This window comes from Aegilops tauschii, chromosome 6 (assembly GCF_002575655.3).
Source record: "Aegilops tauschii subsp. strangulata cultivar AL8/78 chromosome 6, Aet v6.0, whole genome shotgun sequence".
Lineage (NCBI taxonomy): Eukaryota > Viridiplantae > Streptophyta > Magnoliopsida > Poales > Poaceae > Aegilops > Aegilops tauschii.
In genome coordinates this window covers 12,577,207-12,597,020 of record NC_053040.3, presented here as the reverse complement: position 1 = coordinate 12,597,020, position 19,814 = coordinate 12,577,207, and the positions used below count along the sequence as shown (strand labels likewise).

At 44.3% G+C, this 19,814-nt stretch overlaps 2 protein-coding genes and 1 long non-coding RNA gene across 3 annotated transcripts; 1 reads left to right on the top strand and 2 right to left on the bottom strand.

The window, feature by feature from the left end:
- The first annotated feature begins 5,548 nt into the window (after positions 1 to 5,548).
- LOC141025692 (uncharacterized) lies at positions 5,549 to 6,840 on the top strand. The gene is made up of 2 exons (XM_073501602.1): positions 5,549 to 6,342; positions 6,441 to 6,840. Exons 1-2 carry the CDS (start codon positions 5,549 to 5,551, stop codon positions 6,838 to 6,840), a joined length of 1,194 nt encoding a protein of 397 aa, XP_073357703.1.
- A 1,388-nt stretch (positions 6,841 to 8,228) lies between these two features.
- LOC141025472 (uncharacterized) lies at positions 8,229 to 12,056 on the bottom strand. Its single transcript, XR_012186983.1, has 2 exons — positions 8,945 to 12,056; positions 8,229 to 8,688 (listed from the first exon to the last, which is right to left on the bottom strand). It is a non-coding gene; the product is annotated as an uncharacterized lncRNA (long non-coding RNA).
- Positions 12,057 to 12,127: 71 nt separating this feature from the next.
- Positions 12,128 to 17,845, bottom strand: LOC109785042 (uncharacterized). Its single transcript, XM_073501601.1, has 4 exons — positions 17,756 to 17,845; positions 16,612 to 17,668; positions 14,994 to 15,075; positions 12,128 to 13,019 (listed from the first exon to the last, which is right to left on the bottom strand). The coding sequence occupies exons 1-3, from the start codon at positions 17,843 to 17,845 to the stop codon at positions 15,059 to 15,061; spliced, it is 1,164 nt and encodes a 387-aa protein (XP_073357702.1). The 3' UTR covers positions 12,128 to 13,019; positions 14,994 to 15,058.
- Between the last annotated feature and the right edge of the window lie 1,969 nt (positions 17,846 to 19,814).

Genomic DNA, 19,814 nt, shown 5'->3' with positions numbered 1-19,814 from the left:
CCGAAGAATTTTCAAAAACACAAAAGAAACACCTACAAAATTGGAAACATGCACATTTTTAAAAAAATGTGAATATTTTGAAGCACAAACATTTTTAGAAATTCCGAACAATTTTTGAAAAAGTTGTTAACATTTTTAAGAAAAACATACCGAACAATTTTTTTAAAACAATTGTGAATATTTTTTAAAGCACGAATTTATGAAAAAGTTGTAAACATTTTAAAGAAAAACATACCAAACAAATTTTTTAAAATGAACCTTTTTTGGAAATCGCGAACAATTTTTGAAACATGAACATTTTTTGAACTTCTGAACATTTTTTAAACATTAACAATTGTTGAAACATGAAGAATTTTTGAAAATGGAGAATAAGTTTTGTAACATTAAAATTTTGTAAAATTGTGAATAATTGTTTATAATGGGAACTTTTTTTGAAATTGTGGACATTATTTTTGAAATGTACAATCATTTTTTGAAAATCTTGAAAAAAATTCGGATTTATGAACAAAACGAAAAACACAACGATTTTAAAAAGAAATTAAAATAAAATTGAAGAAATAAAACGAAAATGAAAGGAAAGAAAAGAAAAAATGAAATATAAACGAAAGAGAAAAAGAAAGAAAAGGGAAAAAGGAGAGAAAAGAAATAAAAGGAAAAAATATAATCTCCTAAAGTAGCTAATTTTCGGCCACCCTTCTTCAATTTAAATCGTCCGTCCCTGGATGCCACTAGCTGCAACAGAATTCAAAAATTATTCTTTGTTAGCAACCCTGTCAAGGAAAGAACCTGATAGCTCCAACCCTCAAGGAAAGAACCTGAAACACGATGGATTAGAAAGTAGAGTAACTTCCCATTCATAAACCCGCAAGTTCGCAGATGGTTGTATAAACCTTCGTAAACACGCAGGACACATATGTACATTCATTAAGACAACGGCTTTCCTTATTTTGCCAATGGGCGCTCACATTCATGAACCCACAGGATCTAAAATGCGACTAAGGAATCAACAGCAACCCTGCCTAGCAAAAATTCAAACACTTCCCCGGAAACTGTGCAAGTAGGAGCTACTTGCACCGGGCTGTCCTTTTTTTATAGACATAGTTCTTACTTCCATCACAAGATGCATGAGAACCAAATAAATATGACTAAATGTGTTTGAAGGAAACAAAAAAATGCATTGACTTGGTTATATCGAAGAAAGAAATATGAAAGTAAAAAAAGGGTATCTGAAAATCCTAGTCATAGCCCTTCCTTGTCAAGAAAAGTCAATTGGAACGCTGTCTATTCAAGAGTTAAAACAAACAACTGAGGCGAATATGGCGAATCCTAACTGGTTCCATGCACAGCGCATATCTCAGCCGTTGCTTCCTTTGCATGAGCATGGCCCCTCTTTCTCTCCTTTTCTTCTCACAGTCTGATACATGCATTTCCTCTTTCCGAAGGCGACTTGGGAAAAGGCCTTCTTCCCCTTCATCTTTGCCGGCGAGCCTATGGATTCGCCTCTCCTCCGCCTACCGCTCCGGCGGCCGGTGGCGGGGAGGAGATTCCTGGTGCCTCGGCTCCGGCTAGTAGATAGGTAGCGTTTTATTCCTCATAGAGGTGGAGCTCCTTCTTCGAGTCAGTCTTCCAAGCTCTGATCTTCCTCAAGTTTGTCCATTGGAACGAATTAGACAGAGCTCCAGCGTAGATTCTAGCCACCTCCTTGGGCGACGAGCACTACTAGGGAAAATCTTATACACAGAATCTTACCAGCAGCGCGGTTTAAAATAAGGCGCTACTGCTACTTAGCAATAGCGTGTGACAACAAACCGCGCTACTGATATCCACATAGCAATAGCGCGTCAGGAGGAAACAGCGCTACTACTACAATTGCCACGGCCTTGATGCCAGACTAGGTATAGCAGTAGCGCCGGTTTCGTAAACGCACTACTGCTATGGCGTTTAGCAGTAGCGCTTTATCCTAACGCGCGCTACTGCTAAAGCCATCCTATTTTCTCCAACCGGCCGCCCCTCATTCTCCCCTCTCCACTCCACTCTCACTCTCCCCCGCACCTCCCGTCGTCCGCCGCCGCCGCCGTTCCCCGACCACCGTCGTTGCCAACCTCTGCCGACGCTCCTGCTCCTCCTCCACTGAGGTAGTTCCTCCATCCTTCCTCCTTCCACCTCGCTCCCCTCCTCGCCCCTCTCCCGATCCCTCCATCCCTCCCTTTCCCACCTCACTCCCGCCTCCTCCCTCCCAGCTCCCTCCCTGCCTTGTCCCTCTCCCGATCCCTCCCTCCCTCCCTCGTCCCTCTCCCGATCCCTCCCTCCCTCTCCCACCTCACTCCCGCCTCCTCCCTCCAGCGCCCTCCCTGCCTCGTCCCTCTCCCGATCCCTCCCTCCATCCCTCTCTACCCTCACTCACCCCTCCCTTCGTTCCTACTCCCTCCACTTAGTGTAGAAACTTTTAGGTATTAAGAATATAAATTTTTAGATATTAAATTTAGTAATAGAAGTAAGAAAATTTAGGGTAGAACTAGGGTACTAGAATTTTAGCAAGTGTTTAATAGAAATAGTTTATTTAGTAACTGGTTAATATAACTAGTTTATTTATAGTAAGTGCTTAATAGACTAGTTTATTTAGTAAGTAGTTAACAGAACTAGTTTATTTAGTAAGTACTTAATAGAACTAATTTATTTAGTAAGTGCTTAATAGAACTAGTTTAGAGAGAGAGACCTATATTAGCAAATTTAGTTATGTTAGGATTATATATAAGATATTTTGAAATGTTTTTGTTCATATTTTCAACCATTGAAATGCAATGACCATCAAGTTTGAATGCTCATATGATGTAGATATAAGTATGTATATCTAGTGTTGCTCAAATAGGATATGTGCTTGCCCAAGTGTCCATGTTTGCAGGGAACACCTCCGAGTGGCCTACGTTTTGCCGGAGTGTTGATTAATTTCCGTTCCGGCAAATTTCAGGCTCTCGGTATGTCCTTTTTTAGCAAAGGTCATGCCGGATTTTTCGGTGAATTTTGGCATGGCTTGTGCTACAATATAGGAAATATCGAGTGCGTTGGAAATGCCGGAAAGAGCATTTAACGCCATTTTGGGTTTTGCCATCGAGTTATAATCTTTGACTTTTGAACACAGGAGATGTCCGATGACGATGGGTTCCCGGAGTGCGGGTACTGCCACGATGACCGGGGTTTATGCGACAAGTTTCCTCACCTGCAAAATGATAGGTTTTTCACCGTGAAGCTGTAAGAGACCTTTGATGTTTGTACGGTACGTAACGACAAACATTTCATCGTAATTAATATCGTCACTTGTGCTTCTTTTGTTCAACATGTAATTTCTGGATTTTTTTCAATTCGATTAGTACATCCCGTGCCATGCTAGACCATATGTATTGGAGAAGCTTGGTTTTGGTTTAGATGACTTTGAGAATGTGGAGACGAGGATGGCTCACTTAAGAACTAAACATGGTTATGAGTTTCTGGTTAAGCTGTACAATGCAGTCAATCACTCCCATTTCGGTTGCTCTAATTGGGAAGCTCTCTACAAGGCATATGGATTTGAGGAGGGTATGCAAATAAGATTTGATATTCGTCCAGAAGATTATGATGATGATGATAATATCAACATCTGGGTGGATGTGGATATGCCTTCAGTTTTGCCTAGATGTGAGTTTGTCAAACTAATTTGTTAAGTTAAGTAATTTATATTGTTAATTTAAAATTATTTGGTGTTCGTCGGTACTAAACTTATTTATTTATAATTGTCAGTTTATTTCTTATCCTCAAGAAATACTCGGAAGGTTGTAGACAACACATACTACAACTATGACTCCGAGCTTAATTGTGAGAAGAAAGGTTATCTTGCCTCATTCATAGAAGATGTTGAGGCCTTTAAAACCAATCACTCGATCATCCCAAATTATACTAGATACGTGCCACTAGTCCATAAATTGCTTGATGGTAACTTCATTGCCAAAAACTTGTTAAGATTTGTTAATGATGGTAACTTCATTGTATACATTATTCTTAAGAAAACTACATTGCTAACTATATATATTACTATTACATTTTTCAACAGAGGCTCCCGAAGGAGGTTGTGCCTGATTTGATGTTTATCGAAGGTGATATGCATATGGTTAGCTTACGACCAACTCCTCCGAAGGCTTACCACAGTGCATACTCAATTTATTCAAATGATGGAAGGCTCAGAATCAAAGAATGGAGCAAAGTGATGAATGCGCACACGCAACTAATTGGAGACAAAATGAGTGTGCGCAAGCCACAAGTTGGAGATAGGTTTATCTCCATTCTCCATTATGGAGATGGATCTGTTTTATGGTATTTTACCTAGGAGAGAGGAGTAGGTCCTAGGTATTAAGAACAATTATTTAGTGTTGGTTATATACGACTATGATGATGATGAGAAGTTGTTATTATGTGATACAATGTGTTAGAATTGATGATGATGAGGAGGAGGAGGAGTAGTGATTATGAGTACTACGATGATGAGGAGGAGGAGTTGTTATTATAACTAGTGACCAAGTTGATATATGATGTCTCATGGACGAAAATGATGAGGAGGAGGAGTTGTTATATGACAATGATGTATTATGATGATAAGTTGTTAATGATATGATGATGATGATGATGATGATGATGAGTTATTATGTCATTGGGTGAAAGAACCGCGGATTAATGGTCACTTTGGATCCATCCACTTGAAACTAATCTGCGGTTTTTTCACCCAATGATGTAAAAACAACCTCTAAATTGCTATTGGACGAAAACTTGTATAATGGTCTATGAATAGGACATAAAATAAAAAAGAAATAGAATACGTAATAATAGTAGTAGCGCGGGTAGAGAGGCGAGCGCTACTGCTAAGTAGGTATAGCAGTAACGCGGGCCAACCCACGCTACTGCTACCCTTTAGTTGTAGCACCGTAGCAGTAGCACGGGACCGCGCTACTGCTATAACTAAAATCGGCGCTACTGCTAGGTTTTTCCCTAGTAGTGGAGGTTAGGGTTTCTCATCGTGCGTACGCGACGACGATATATGGTGCCAGGTTCTTCAGATCGATTCAAGAATTTAACGACGACGATTGCAGCTCTGGGGCGCTGGTCCTTAGGGGCACGTGCACGAAGACTTCCCGACTGTCATCGACAAATTCAGGCCATCTCCGGTATAGAAGCGGCCACAACGGCACGTTGGCGGCACGTTCTGGTGGCGGCAATGGTCGTTCGGTGGTCCATGGACCTTGATGTAATTTTTATTATGTTTGAGGTGCTTTGTACTTCCGGTGAATCTTTATAATAGATTTTGTCCTTTTCGCAAAAAAAACTAGGTGAACAAGTTGAGGATTTTTTTCTCCTTTTTATAGGGGAATATAAGTTAAGGATCTCAGAATTGTTATCTGTGTCATCGACGCCCAGTGGATAGTTCGGCCGGCCCAATTTAGTCCGGTCCAACTCCATCACGCCCTAATACAAGGTGTCGAACCATTATACTCGATCGCAGCAGCAACAAGTTGTTCAGATAACGATGGAGAGGACGACGTCGGCGGAGGATCTGACGCAGCAACTACCCGACGACCTGCTCGCCAATGTCTTCCGCCGCCTCCGGACTACGTCGCCCAGCCTCGCCGCGTCCCGGTGCGTCTGCAAGGCGTGGCGTGCCATCATCGACGGCCGCCGGCTGCTCAAGGACCTCCCGTCCTACTCGCTGACCGGTATATTCTTCCACCTGAACGGCGAGCCGCTCCCCAGATACTTCTCGCCCGCCTCATCGTCCGTGAACATCGACCCGTTGGACTACGTGGATACCGGCTCCGATGCCATTAAGTGCTTGGCAATCACGCAGCACTGCAACGGCCTCCTCCTGCTCAACGACGGCGACTGTAAAGAGTCATGGGTGCTTAATCCCGCTACACGGCAGTGGACGCACCTGCCTACTCCTCCACCCATGTGCACACCGGGCATGGAGGACGTTGATCATGTAGATCGTTACATGGACTTCCATGATCGATACCTCGTGTTTGATCCCGCGGTGTCACCGCACTATGAGGTCTTCTTAAGCAAGTACGTTCCCTTTATTCCGTTGTCAGATATTAACAAATTGGTGGATCCTCGTATACAAGAGAGAGAATGGCCACCGTCGATTTTTGTTTTGCTTGTCTTCTCGTCGAGGACAACGAGGTGGGAGGAGAGATCTTTTGTTCGTGAAGGGGAGGCCGCGGGGACCATCCGCAACATGTTACACGTTCCTCCGTCCAACCACTGGTATGCCGCATACTGGCAGGGATCACTTTACTACCGCCAACATGGCGTGTTCATGAGGTAACTGGCTACTGGCATCTTAAACACCAATTTATATATTTTACGCTGTTGTGTAGCTAGTTATTATTCTAATTTTTACCATGGTTTATCTTTTGCAGAGTAAACTTGTCAAACCATAATTACCAAGTAATTAAGCCGCCGAAAGGTTCCCAGAAATATCTTTTTGGCCATTATTTAGGAAAATCTAAGAATGGTGTATATTGTGCATTAGATCATGGCCCCAAACTTCGGATTTGGTACCTCGTCGAAACAGGTGATCAGATAAAATGGGTCTTAAAGTGCAGCATCAACGATAGTTCTTACCACAAAACTCTACTTGGATTTCATCCAAACAAAGAGACCGTCTTTGTCTTCCAAAGACCCTCCAAAAGAGTAATGGCTTACCATTTCAATAGCTCCAAGACCGAAGACTTGGGCCCCTTAACTGCAGACCGCGTATGGCTGTCTTTCCCATACACATTGTGTTTGATGGGAGAGCTTTCAAGCAACAAGCAGTAGCTTAGTTAAGGTACGGGGGATTAGCTGAACGATTTACTTTTTCATGAACTTTAGGCGCAAGAGTGATCGATTCATATAGAGAACTGAACATCTTATGAATAAATTCATTTATTTTATTTTATTATGGTACGAAGCAACAAGCGGTAGCTTAGTTATATATATGGCTTATTCATGGCAAGGAAACAGAGACATTGATCGGCTAAGTCCTAGGTACAAAAGGTGTAGAATTTCTTTTGGTTACAGTTTTGTATGGTGGTCCTCGAATGGAATTGATTTAAAAAAATTGTTCATTTCTTGGTTTTTATCAGCGCATTACTCCTCCTTCGTAGGAACATATTATAGAGGAGGAGATATACAGTTATGCCACTTATATGTGGGTTACACTCGAGTGATATTTGATTAACCAAGATTTAAGAGAATATATGCACCAGGAAGGTGCCGTAGCATTCCTACACCTATTAGATGAATCTTCAACCACACTGAAAGAATACGAAAAGAAATTAAGTGAAATAGCTTTAAATGAGTGAGTGACCCAAGAGCAACCCCAACTGCCACCTCTAGCACCCCACCCTGTCGACGTCCCTCGGTGCCATTGCAACCAACACGCGCCGCAATGGTGGCGGCACACACCCCAAAGAGGGGTGGGGAGTTCCCAGGCCACAAGATGTTGCCTCGTGACAGCGTGGCGGTTGCTCTGGACACGGCGACGCGGCGCCCTTGCCAGGGTGGTGGAGGTTGGTTTGGACGACAAGACAATCCTTTCCAGGGACTTGGTGGCGTGAGCCTCGCGGTGGCGATCGTTGCATCTTACATTGTTGTTGTACGGATATGGGGACGTGAGAGAAGTGGCATGGGCGGCGTACTTTACTGTGCTGAGGTTGGCCTTGACGTTGTTGTGTTGCGTAGTATTCGTTGGTCAGGTGATAATCACTCCCGCCGGCCCTTATCGTAGTGGTACTGGATGACGACCTCCTATGGCATTGGTGCCCCTATATGGACGTCTGCGTGTGATCGAGTGATGTGATGTTTGTGTGGCAGCTTGAGGTTGTGGCAAAGGTTGATGTCGTAGTCCTTGTATTGTCAAGAGATGTTTGGTGCCAATGGTCATTGCCTGGTCGCTTCGCGTCCTAGTTCCCTTTTCATCCGTCTAGGGCATATATAGATTCAGCTTGTATTACTTTGTTCTTTGTACGCAAGATCCTTTGTACATGTGAGTTGGTGTTAACGGTGTCCATTAGTCATGCAAAAAGCAGGTTGTGTGCTTATTGTGCTAGTAAGTATCCCCTCCATAACTACACATCTGACAAAAGTTCCGCGTGATGTTTTCTTCACAACTTAGTATGATGGCATACGTCTTTTATCAACTTAGAACCACAATTTTCTACTAGTTGCCTTAGGAATAATAAATTACTGATTTTATAATAAATACTCCCTCCGTCCCACAATGACATCAGACGCTTCAAATACACCATCTCAGTAGTATTTTTCATATCCAAGTTGCTATTCACACAGTTGTTGCTGATTTAGAAAGGAAAGAATGGCATGACTTACTTCCATTCATGGAGAAAATTGGATATTTCCCTGATTTAAGCTTTCAGTTTACTTTTGTGTAACAGCAAGACCTCGCCGTTGAACTAGACCAAAACCAGCAACTAACATTTCCCTTGGACGTCCTCGACCTCTGATCGATGATAATTCTCAGCAGATCGTCTTCGCTTTAAATCGTCCGTTGATAACAACATTTGCAAGAGCCTGCAATAAAATTCACAGATTGTTTTCATTTGGTGATGATGGCCTTCCGTGTAATTCTTCTCCATCACACCTTCTAGGGCTAGCTGCCTTCTCCGGCTAGAGTTTTCGATTCACAAAGGTTGGATTGCAGTGGCACCCAGAAAAAAATGCACGATAAAAAATTAGACTTAAATATCAGTTGAGCAAGCAGGCACAACAAAATATGAAAGAATTACACCTGAGGGAACAATCATGAAAATAGAGCAACTTTCCAGCGGCATGAGGGATTAGAAAATAGAGCAACTTTCCAGATATGTACATTCATTAAGACATTTCAGGACACATGCCTTATACTTAACTAACATGCGCTCACCTTCATCAACCCACAAGATCTAAGATGCTTGCAGAGCAAGTTACGGATTCCATATCCTTGCTACGCCAAGCAACCAAGGATTCAACATCAACCCTGCCTACAAGAAATCTAAAATCATGTAGATAGAGTTCTTGCTTGTATCACAAGACAAATGAAAAAAAAAACAAGTAAATCTGAAGAAACTGGTTTCGAGGAAACAGAAAAAATGCCTTGACTTAATTATGTCCAAAAAAAACAACATGAATGTAAAAACAGATATAACAACTCATAGACACATAGTAATTGTTAGTCACAAATGGCAAATTGTGAACTAAAAGCAAACAATAGGGGTCATACTTCATTCATCACACTAGGTAACAGTATTATGATGGAGTGCAGTTAATCAAATAAAAATATAATACAAGCATGGTTTTCAAAACATCTGATGGAGACTAAATCAATAAAACAATGGGGAAATAACTAAGTTAGCTAGCTTAACCAATCAGAGGAGATAATTCTTTGTGTTTCATATTCTTAGAGTAAGTCAGCCAAAATTCTGAAAACATTATATTGTATAGAGATTAAACTGATGGAAATCCATACAAAGAAACTTGGCTAACCAAATTTAATCTTCCGAACAATTACAGGCATGGACATTAGCAAGTGTGTTCATATTAGTACAAAAATTAATATTGAAATCAACAAATCTTACAGTGAGAGTACAAAATTTTCATAGCCCACTGATTCAGTTTACAGAAGATATTCACCTAAAAGACTGATAGTGACTGCATACTTCTAAACTTAATAGTAGCAAAATAACCAACAATTAATAATGCAGTCCAGTGATTGGGTATGTTGACTTGCAACATCCGGATGTAAAAGTAGTCAGCCAAAATGATCAATTGAAATTTCAATTAATCACTGAAGAAATGAAGGGATTAAATACAAAAAAAACAAGTCTTAAGGATCTGGTTGCAGTCGTAAAGTGTGGTAGATTGTATTATCTTCAAATCTACATAGAACAGATTAGTAAATTGAAATAGTAAGAAAGTAGTCTAATTCAATTTCTTCTTTAATCACGTCCACATTCAATCAAGTAAAAATAAAGAAATCAAAGAAAAATTCTTGATCAAAGAATCCATGAAAAGAAGGAAAAATGACACAAGAATAGACTGTAATAAAAAGTAAAAGAACTAAAAGAAAAAGTGACTGCAGATATCCAACAAGGGGAAATCTATGTTGCAAGTTAACATCAAGGGAACCCTAGGACCGCCATCTCCTATCTCTCCCATTCGCCGCCGCTGCCGCCGGCCTCCACCGCGGTGGCAGTCGTGCCCTGCTACCAAAGGTGATGGGGAGTTCTTGCTCTCGTCGGTAGGCTCTAGTGATCGGCCCACGGTTTGGTGTGGCGGCGCTTGGCGGACTAGCGTGTGGAGGTCGGAGCAGTGGCCCCGGGAGGAGCTCACCGGAGGGCCACATGCGGGGGAGGCGGGACCTCGGGTCGTGGTCAGGGTGGTGCGCTTCGGCGCCCATGCTCGGCTGCGGGTGGTTGACTATCCTGGCCACAGGTGCGGCAGTCCTGTTGACACGGCCTCGCCGAACCTAGGCTGCCACGCCTGGATCTGCCATCGGGGGTTGTGCAGGCTGTGTGGCGGCAGCCAGGGAGGGCTCGCTGATGCTGCTCTAGATCTGTCCTCTATCTCCTGGATCGGCCCGGCGCGGTCTGTCGCAGTAGCAGGCTGCAGTAGTGGTCTTGCTCCAGACCTGGAGGGTTGCAGTGTACATGGAGGCTCGAGTGGCGGCTCCGGATGCGATGGTTGCTGCCTAGTGTCGAGGGTCCCCAGGGTGGCAGGGCACCGGCCGCTGGTGGTTGTTGGTGCCAGCATGTTCGCGCCCATGGTGTCGTTCCTTGGTGTGCCATGGACGAAAGATGGCAGCATAGCGTCACTCACACATGGGTGTGGTTCGGGGATGGCCATGGCAGTTCAAGATGTTGCATTGGTTTGTCGCACGTAAGTCGGTTGTTGTCGGCGACGAGTTGTTTGGGTTCCATAGCTATTGTTATTATTGAAAATGGCTGGCGACAAGTTGTATGGTGAACTCCAGGGGAAAGCCTAGCACTGACTTCTGACGATGCCGGCGACAACGGCGTCCTCGGCTCCCTCGTCATTTGGATCTCGAGCTCTCCGAGTGAAAACTCAAGCTCTAACTAGGCCATGAGCGGGCGTCGGCGGCATTCGCATCGCTTCCCCCTTGGGGCATCACCTTTGGAGGTCCAGTCTTCTATCAGATGACAATGGTTGAGGTTGTCCCATGGTTTTGACGTCAACTAGGCAAGTGTACGGCCTCGGGGCCCATGGGAGGCTGAAGCGGTGGCTCCGGAGACCGCCTTTGTGACGTACGCTATCGAGTCATTGGGGTGGCAAAGTCATCGACTCATTTGGTATGCGATCTCGAGGCGGGTGTCGAGGCCGGAGCGACGATCGCTTTTGCGATCTCGAGACCGGTGTCGAGTCAGATCACTTGGGTGGCAAAGTCATCGACTCGGCTGGTGTGTGGGCGAGATGATGGTTTGTATGCCGGAGTGGTGGCTCCACAACCAGGTTGTGTTGTTGTGTGTCGATTCTGGTTGCTTGGATGGTAGAGAAGTCGGCTCGCTGTATGTGCAGCCTCGTGCTGGTGTGCATGGCTCAATTGTATCTGTTTACAGCCTATTTTCCTTATAAGCTTGTCAATTTTCCTCTTCTATACAGAAAGGCAGAGCTCCTGTCGGTTGCTCCAAAAAAGTAAAAAAGTAGAAGGAAAAAACTAGTGAATCTTCCATGCTTAAACATCCCGCAATATCCTTCAAAAGTGAAAAAAAAAACTACAAAATAGGGAGGAAGGCACTGAAAATGGGTCCAGCACAAAAAGGGAAAAGAATAAAAGAGCACTGGCAGACCGGTAAAACCACACTGTAAGATCTCACCTCATTAAACGGCACATGTGCATCTGCCAAATAACCAATGTTGTTAAAATAGGGCAGCACAAAATATCAGGATGGAAAAAATTAATATATAGCAATAACCTGTTTTGCTGGTATTCTGTTACCACGTCTGAAACTAGCTCACAAACATTCTTTCGTTTTTACTGATATATAATAGTAACACTATATATATATATATATATATATATATATATATATATATATATATATATATATATATATATTGCTGTCATACAAATAGAAAACGAAGAAACAAACTATTATGTTGAAAGCAAGGTGGTAATTCGGAAGGTTCCACTTCTACCAGCCTACACTTGTTTTTCTCTTCATTCTGTCAAATGACCATGACAGAACACTATTTTTTGCAAAATTTGCAAAGAGATGATGATAACCGTGAGGGCTGATAAAATCTAAATTAGAATGTCCGTGATAGTGCCTCCCTCCCTACTCACCTAGTTCTCTTACCACCTAGTGCTTACCTGCCCCCTGTTCTCTGATTCAACTAGTATGATCAAGTGCTGATAATAGAACAAAATCCAAATGAAAAAAGAATTTTAGTAGCTTTGAGATTGCAGTTAGATGAAATTTGGAACGGCTGGTCATGTGAATAAAAACATACTGGGATTGTTTTACTTACATTCAACTATTGATTTTTTTTCTCCAGTGCATAGCGGACAGCTAAAGCATGCTGATAATGTTAAGAGAGGTCAGGGTAGACCAAAATTGACATGGGAGGGGTCTGTAAAGAGATATCTGAAGGCCTGGAGTATGACTAGAGAACTAGCCATGGACAGGGGTGTGTGGAAGCTTGCTATCCATGTGCTAGAACCATGAGTTGGTTGTGAGATTCTTATGGGTTTCAGCTCTAGCCTACCCCAACTTGTTTGCGACTAAAGGCTTTGTTGTTGTTTGTTGTTATCTTCATATAGGAGATGAATTTAGAACTCTGTATCATATCAAATCATCAACATATGAATGCAATTGATGAAGTTTCATATGATTCATGGTGATGCATATTACACCTGGCTTAAACATACAAAGGAAACAATTTGAAAAGTATATACCTGGTTGCTGAAGAAAACCTATTGATCAACTGAATCATGTGATCACCTGCATCAAGCAGAAAGAAATTAAAGATTTGTACTGAACCCAATTCTGATTTCTATTTTCATTCCGCAAAATGTACACAATTTTGATATGTGCCGCTAACCGACAAACTAACAAGAACTTCAGATTTCTAGCTACGTGAGTAAAACATCTCTCCTAAATTGAATAAGAAAAAAAACATTCTCTCGCACATCATGGCTGAGACTTTAACAATTTTACTGCGGATAGTCTTGGACACACTAAGAATGCCGTGGGTCCCTGTGCACTACCATAGCAATCACAGGACAACATTGGACACCATATTAAGGTCTCTATCTAAAATGTAGTCATAACTAAAGTAGCAAGTCGGTTTCATTCTTTTAATAGCAAAACTATAAATGGGTGGCACTTATGAACAAAAAGATTGCTGCACAAAACAGGAAAATATTTAGATGGATATATGGGCTTGGCTCTTCACCATCGTCCATCATTGTGGATGTGGTTGGTGTTGCCTTGATCTCCATGAAAGGGGCTGAAACCGATGGTTGCACGCCATGAGCCCCTTTCCATCACGACAGGAAGGAAAGGACAGAGCACACAGTTGGGAAGAGAGGGGCAGCATTATTATTCATAACGAGGTGTAGGCTTTGACCACCCGCTTGGTTCTTACTGTGGAAAGGAGCACCCGGCTGCCGTGCAGGCCCAACAGTGGCTATGGCCCAGCGGCAGGCACTAGGCAGCTTAATCAGAGAAGAGTAGGGTGGGAAAGAAAAGTACGGAGCAGCTCTCCATCGACCGAAAGCATGCTGATGCATGACAAAAAAGGAGAGGGTTGTGCGGAAAAGTAAAGGTAAATAAGGTAACCTAAACACTGACGCAACTTGGGCACCGGGGATATGACCTATTCATGGATGAGTCGCTCGACACGCGACTCGAGTCAACACTAAGTTGAGTCGACATTTCTTTGCAACTCGTCGACTCAACTAGCCGTGCCTAGTCGCGGGACTTGAAAACCATGGGCCTATTGGATAAGAGCCCAACAACAGTGTATGTCTTCCGGCACTGCAGGTTGCACAAAGCGAAGCTCCTACCAACCCAAACGATGTGCCTCACAGCAGATCCACGGGACAATGGACGAAAAGCCTATGTGAAAAAGAGGAAGGGCCGTGTTGGAAACGAAGTCGAGTCCCAAAACTTTCGTCGAGTCCCCACGACACGATGAAACCCGGCTGCTGCCGATGGGACCAACGAAAACAGAGACCCAGCTAGTAGAGAAGTAGCAACTTAGTGACCAAAGTCCATGAGCTTCGACGAAAACGAGCGGTCAGTTGCGATAAACAAGCAAATACCAGATTAAATAACCCACGATCGCCCATCACTAGGTAGCTCTCCCAGCCCAAGTGTAGGACCATTTGAAGGAAGTAATACATTCGTATTATACTGCATGTGGTGAGATTGCATAAACATGTTCAGAGTATTTAATGACCTATCTAGGAAGAAGACTACTTTTCGTCCCTCGACTATTGACTCATTTAATTTACACCCCTACCCCCGACCCCCCAGAAAAAAAGCTCAAACCACTCACAACTTGCACCATCAGCCCTAGGGAAAAAGTGGAGCCAGTGCCCAGTATGACTTCAGATTCAACAAGAAATGAGGTTATATCTCCTACAAGCGGCAACCAGTACCAACCACCACATAGACATATTGTTTCCACACAAAAAGGAAGAATACATAACCCAGGTATAGCGCAGCATCGGGATTGTTGCGACATTAGTCACAAGGTATTATATTTATATAAGCAGAACAATTGACTGAGTTGAACAAGCAAAATAAAGAGACAAAAGTGACAATGCTCTCTAACACAGCTAACCGCAGGGTGCCCCCCACATTATGAGTCACATCTCATTGCATCAACCAAGTTATAAGAGAAATGCAGAGTTGCAGAAGATGCAGAATTGGAAAGTTCAACAGGTGTATGACAATATAGGGTTATACCCCGCAGCTGTGGTGGCTCAACGGCTGGAACGGTACACTGGTGGCTCAGTGACTGGAACAGTACTTCACGCTCGAACAGTACCTGTGCAGCAACCAATCTCCATTAGTGACGAGTGCATGAGCCATAGCTCAAAAAGATCAGAAAAAAATAACTTCACCACTATGAAATTAATGACTTAACCTCTGAAGTCAGATCACTCGAGCATTATTAGGAAAATAGCTGAACAAAATCGTGTTTGAACATCTAATTTGGGTTTAACCCATCTTCACATTGCTTAAGTATGAAATGATCCAAACGATGCCACATTCTTTCCAAGTAATGTCGCATTTTCAGGTTGTTCTGAAATGACCAATTCCCATGTATGATCAAACATAATAATGAGTTATCTATTTGAACCTTCGGAAGCTGCTAACAATACTCTCAAACATTTGAAGTACTGCAAGTAGCAGTGGTATCATCCTCACAGCCTTGTCTTTTTCGTAAAAAGAATCACCTTGTCTTTTGTGTGTGTGTGTGTGTGGGGGGGGGGGGGGGGGGGGGGGGGTGATCACATTCTTCTCCTTTCTTCAGGGCAAAAGGTAGAACAAGCGCGAATAATACCACATGGGAAGTTTGGTCCTCTTCACAAGGCCAAACGACAAATGAAACAAACTACACAAAAAATGTCAAGATAACAGAATAGGATGCACCCCTCAATTTAGGGCCATATCAGAGATGACACCTACACTGTTGATCATTGGCATTTTCATGCAAGCTAACAGGCATACAGACAAATTTGTCCTTAAAATGATAATGTGTGATTGCCAAATCAGACACGGATAATCCAGTCCAAAACACAAGTATGAAACTACAAAGAGGTGAGTAAAACAAGGACACAAGTGTCACTGATTTAACATGTCACACAAGTCTAAATTTTTAAGCTTTCAGCGAAATACTCAGTCAACATGTTAAAATAGGGAGGACGAGGACGGGCTAAACATGAATAACATGCTAAGCATTGTCAGCAGCACGACCCTGAAGCAAGCTAAGGTCTGCTTGAGTAACTACTAGTAATACAATATCGAGAGCTGGGCACAAGAATGCTACATATAATGGTATCTTTATTTTATATTGCCGATAGAAAATCTTTAGCTACAATGAAAAATGTGTAAACAGAAGCAATGGCGTCCAATTTAGAGCATCGTATACTTAAAAGGTGCGATTTTTTCCATGAAGGTGCCTTTGACTACATTTATCTTAAGCAAATCAACCAATTTCCACAATGATTTTATAAATTTTTTTGAACGGTGCAAGAACCAGATGTAAGGACAGAGAACCAAATCCAGGTTCCTGACGTGGGCACACGGCACACCATGAGGTTCCTTGCAATGAGTTTGTATAGAATGTGTGCAAACCTTCGCACAACTGATATGATCAAGCAAGTGGTCAAAATAGTCCTCTATTTTTCAGGACAAATACAGTTCAGTTATATATATTAAAAAAATTGATTTTATCAATGAGGAAGAAAAAGATAACTAAGTTGTTAGCAAACATTTCAAAGCACAATAAGGACACTCCTACAACCATATACAAATAGGTTGATTCAGCTACTTCTGTGATATAAAGATAAACAATTACCTGCAGTGAAGAAATCTGTGAACGGATGATAGGAATTCTCCAAAAAACTTTGATTAATTTTCCTGGACTGCATTGACTCAAGTTCAACAATGAAGGTATGGGGTCCTGAACAGCAAGACACCTTTATAAAAAGCGCATGAGCATCCTCTGAGTACCCCACTATAGCTTCCTTCCCTGTCCTGATCCGAACTGAACAGCAAGGCAGCGATATAAAATCCACACCAGCAACCTCTGAGTACCCCACTATAGCGTCCATTGCCTTGATCGGATGTGCAAGATCAATGATCTTGTGCACGATAACAATCTTCGGCAGCACCCATGTGTGAATACCCTGACTACTGACCTTGCGTTTCCACATTTTCAAGCTCAGATACGAAAATACTGCGATGCCAACACCACCATCCTCCCCCCTGATGATCCGGCTGTTGATAGAGTCAATGTCCGCATGAGATGGCCCCTCGGTCACAGCTAGTGTCTGGCTATGCATATCGAACTCGAGTATGCCATTGTTATGCCCATACAACCACCAATAAAGGACATTGCCGACAAGGGTACAGGGGAAACTGTCAGTGAGGCCGTCGCATGGTTTTGTGGTCGAGACAAGATCGCCCCACATGCCAGTCTCCGAGTAGACCTGGGCTATGGCTGGGTGGTTCAATCTGGTGCCTACCAGGACCACCTTAAAGGGGCTCGAGTGGCAGTCTCCGTGCACGTGGTCCTGGTCGTCGCCGGCGGCGCAGAGCACAGCTCCACCCAAGACATACCAGGCGAAATCCAGCGGAATGGCCACGCGGCGGCGGTCGCCGGAGACGGGGTCAAACACAAGGAGCGCACGACCAAACGTGCTGACGAAGAGAACGCGCCCATGGCGGTACCCGAGCAGAGCCCAGAAATCAATCTCGTCGCCGTGGCCGCCGGGTCGCAGCGAGAAGCGCTCCCACGGGATGCGGTCGGGAGCGTCGAGAAGGGAGGTTCTCGTCCTCCAGCGGCGGCGCCGACGCCGACGACGGACCGCGGCGGCGGAGCGCCATCTCGTCGCCGTCCCAGTGGATGTGGGCTAGGTTAGGGTTTGGTTGAAACGGAAATGGGGAGTGGAGATGCGCAGGAGAAGAAGGAAGGAAGGAATAGACGGGCTGGGCCTCACGAGAAAAGCCCAGTGGGCACTTGGGCCGGCCCAGTTTACGACGTGCTCGTCCGATCCCCAGCACCAGCCCAGTTCGGAATCGGATCCCATCACGTTCTCCCTGTACTTAATAAATAAATATCGAACCATATACTTGATCGATCGATCGAAGCATCACCAAGCAGTCAAGCATCGACCTCACGCATGGAGGACCTGACGCAGCGGCTGCCTGACGACGTTCTCGCCGACGTCCTCCACCGCCTCCGGCAGACGTCGGCGCGCAGCCTCGCCGCGTCCCGCTGCGTCTGCAAGGGGTGGCGCGCCGTGGTCGACACCCGGCGGCTCCTCGCGGACCTCTTGCCGCACTCACTTACCGGCATTTTCTTCCACCTCAACGGCGAGACGCTCCCGAGGCACTTCTCAGTCGCTGCGCCAGCCGCGAACGTCGCCCCCTTCGACTACTTGGATACGCGCGACACCCTTGAATACTTAGCAATTAGGCAACACTGCAACGGCCTCCTTCTGCTCGCCGCCGACGATCACGACGATCAACCGGAAGAGGCATGGGTGGTTAACCCCGCCACGCAACAATGGACGCACCTGCCTACTCCTCCGCCCATGTGCACGCCGGGCATGGAGGACATGGATGATAAACTGGATCTTAAAGTGCGATGAAGATGATAGGAGCAAAGCACTAGCGGGGGAGGATTTGGTTTTTGACAATGATGGTGCCGGTAGTACCAAAGATAGGTCAAAGCAGAGTCGCCTCAAAAATTCTCTACTTGGGTTTCATCCGAATGAAGAGATCGTCTTCCTCCATACACCCTTCATCAACAGATTAATGGCCTATCACTTCAATAGCTCCGAGGTCCAAGACTTGGGCTGCTTACCCGTGGAAACTCAAAGCCAGATAAGGTTGTGTTTCCCATACACGCCATGTTTGATGGGGGAGTTTTCAAACAACAAGTAGCTTAACGAGAATATCATCGGGATTAGTTAGCAGCTTGTTTGAGTAGTTCATGTTCTCCGTGCACATGAGCGATCGATTTGTATAGTGAAATGGTGATCTTGTAAATAGATTTATTTTCCTTAAGTTATGATATAGTAGTATATATATAGCTTACTCATGGCAAGGAACTCAGCTATTCATCGGCAGTGTCTTAGACTGTACTCCCTCCGTCCCTAAATAAGTGACTCAACTTCAGTACAAAGTTGAGTCACTTATTTTGGGACGGAGGGAGTATAAAAGACGTCGAAATTTGGTGGTGCGTAGCTTACAATTTTGTACTTGGTCGTGTTCTATGAATGAAATATGTTTAAGCAAACTTTTGTTCATCCCTCAGTTCGGCACATTAATTACTTCTCCTTTGTATGAAATAGATTGTGGAAGAGGAATACAGAGTTGTGTCATTTAAATTTGGGTTACAATCAAGCGATATTTGATTAACCGAGATTTAACACAATAAAAAAACGATTGAAACATCTCTTTTTAAGAAGAAAAAAAGAGCTAAACATGATATGATATCAGGTGGAAACAGGAGTCATGATCAGATAAGCGGACAACTAAACAACTTGCCCGTTCGGTTCAACCGAACCGGATTCAATCACGTACGCATCTCCAACTCTCCGTATTATAAATATATCGAACGGTTCTGTATCGAAGAGCACAAGTTGTGTAGCAACAAAGCGACCATGGCGCAGACGACGGAGACGCCGTCGTCCACGCAGGACCTGACGCAGCGGCTACCCGTCGACCTGCTCTCCGACGTGCTGCGCCGCCTCCAGACGACGTCGCCGCCCAGCCTCGCTGTGTCCCGGTGCGTCTGCGAGGCATGGCGTGACGTCGTCGACACCCGCCGGTTGCTCGTGGACCTCCTGCCGCGCTCACTGAGCGGCATATTCGTCCATCTCAGCGGCGACACGCGTGAACTGCTCACACAATACTTCTCGCCCGCCATGTCATCCACCAGCATCGCGGCCGCGTTCGACTACGTGGGCGCCGAGTGCTCAACGATCAAGCAGCACTGCAACGGCCTCCTCCTGCTCGACAACGAATGGCCACGAGGCCGAGCGCCTATCA

What these genes read in the sequence shown, in the direction of transcription:
- LOC141025692 (XM_073501602.1), top strand. Translation starts at nt 5,549, where the DNA reads ATGGAGAGGACGACGTCGGCGGAGGATCTGACGCAGCAACTACCCGAC. An exon ending in CAACATGGCGTGTTCATGAG is followed by an intron (nt 6,343 to 6,440) that starts GTAACTGGCTAC and finishes TATCTTTTGCAG; the next exon opens with AGTAAACTTGTCAAACCATA.
- LOC109785042 (XM_073501601.1), bottom strand. Translation starts at nt 17,845, where the DNA reads ATGGGATCCGATTCCGAACTGGGCTGGTGCTGGGGATCGGACGAGCAC. An exon ending in GTGCCCACTGGGCTTTTCTC is followed by an intron (nt 17,669 to 17,755) that starts GTGAGGCCCAGC and finishes ACCCTAACCTAG; the next exon opens with CCCACATCCACTGGGACGGC.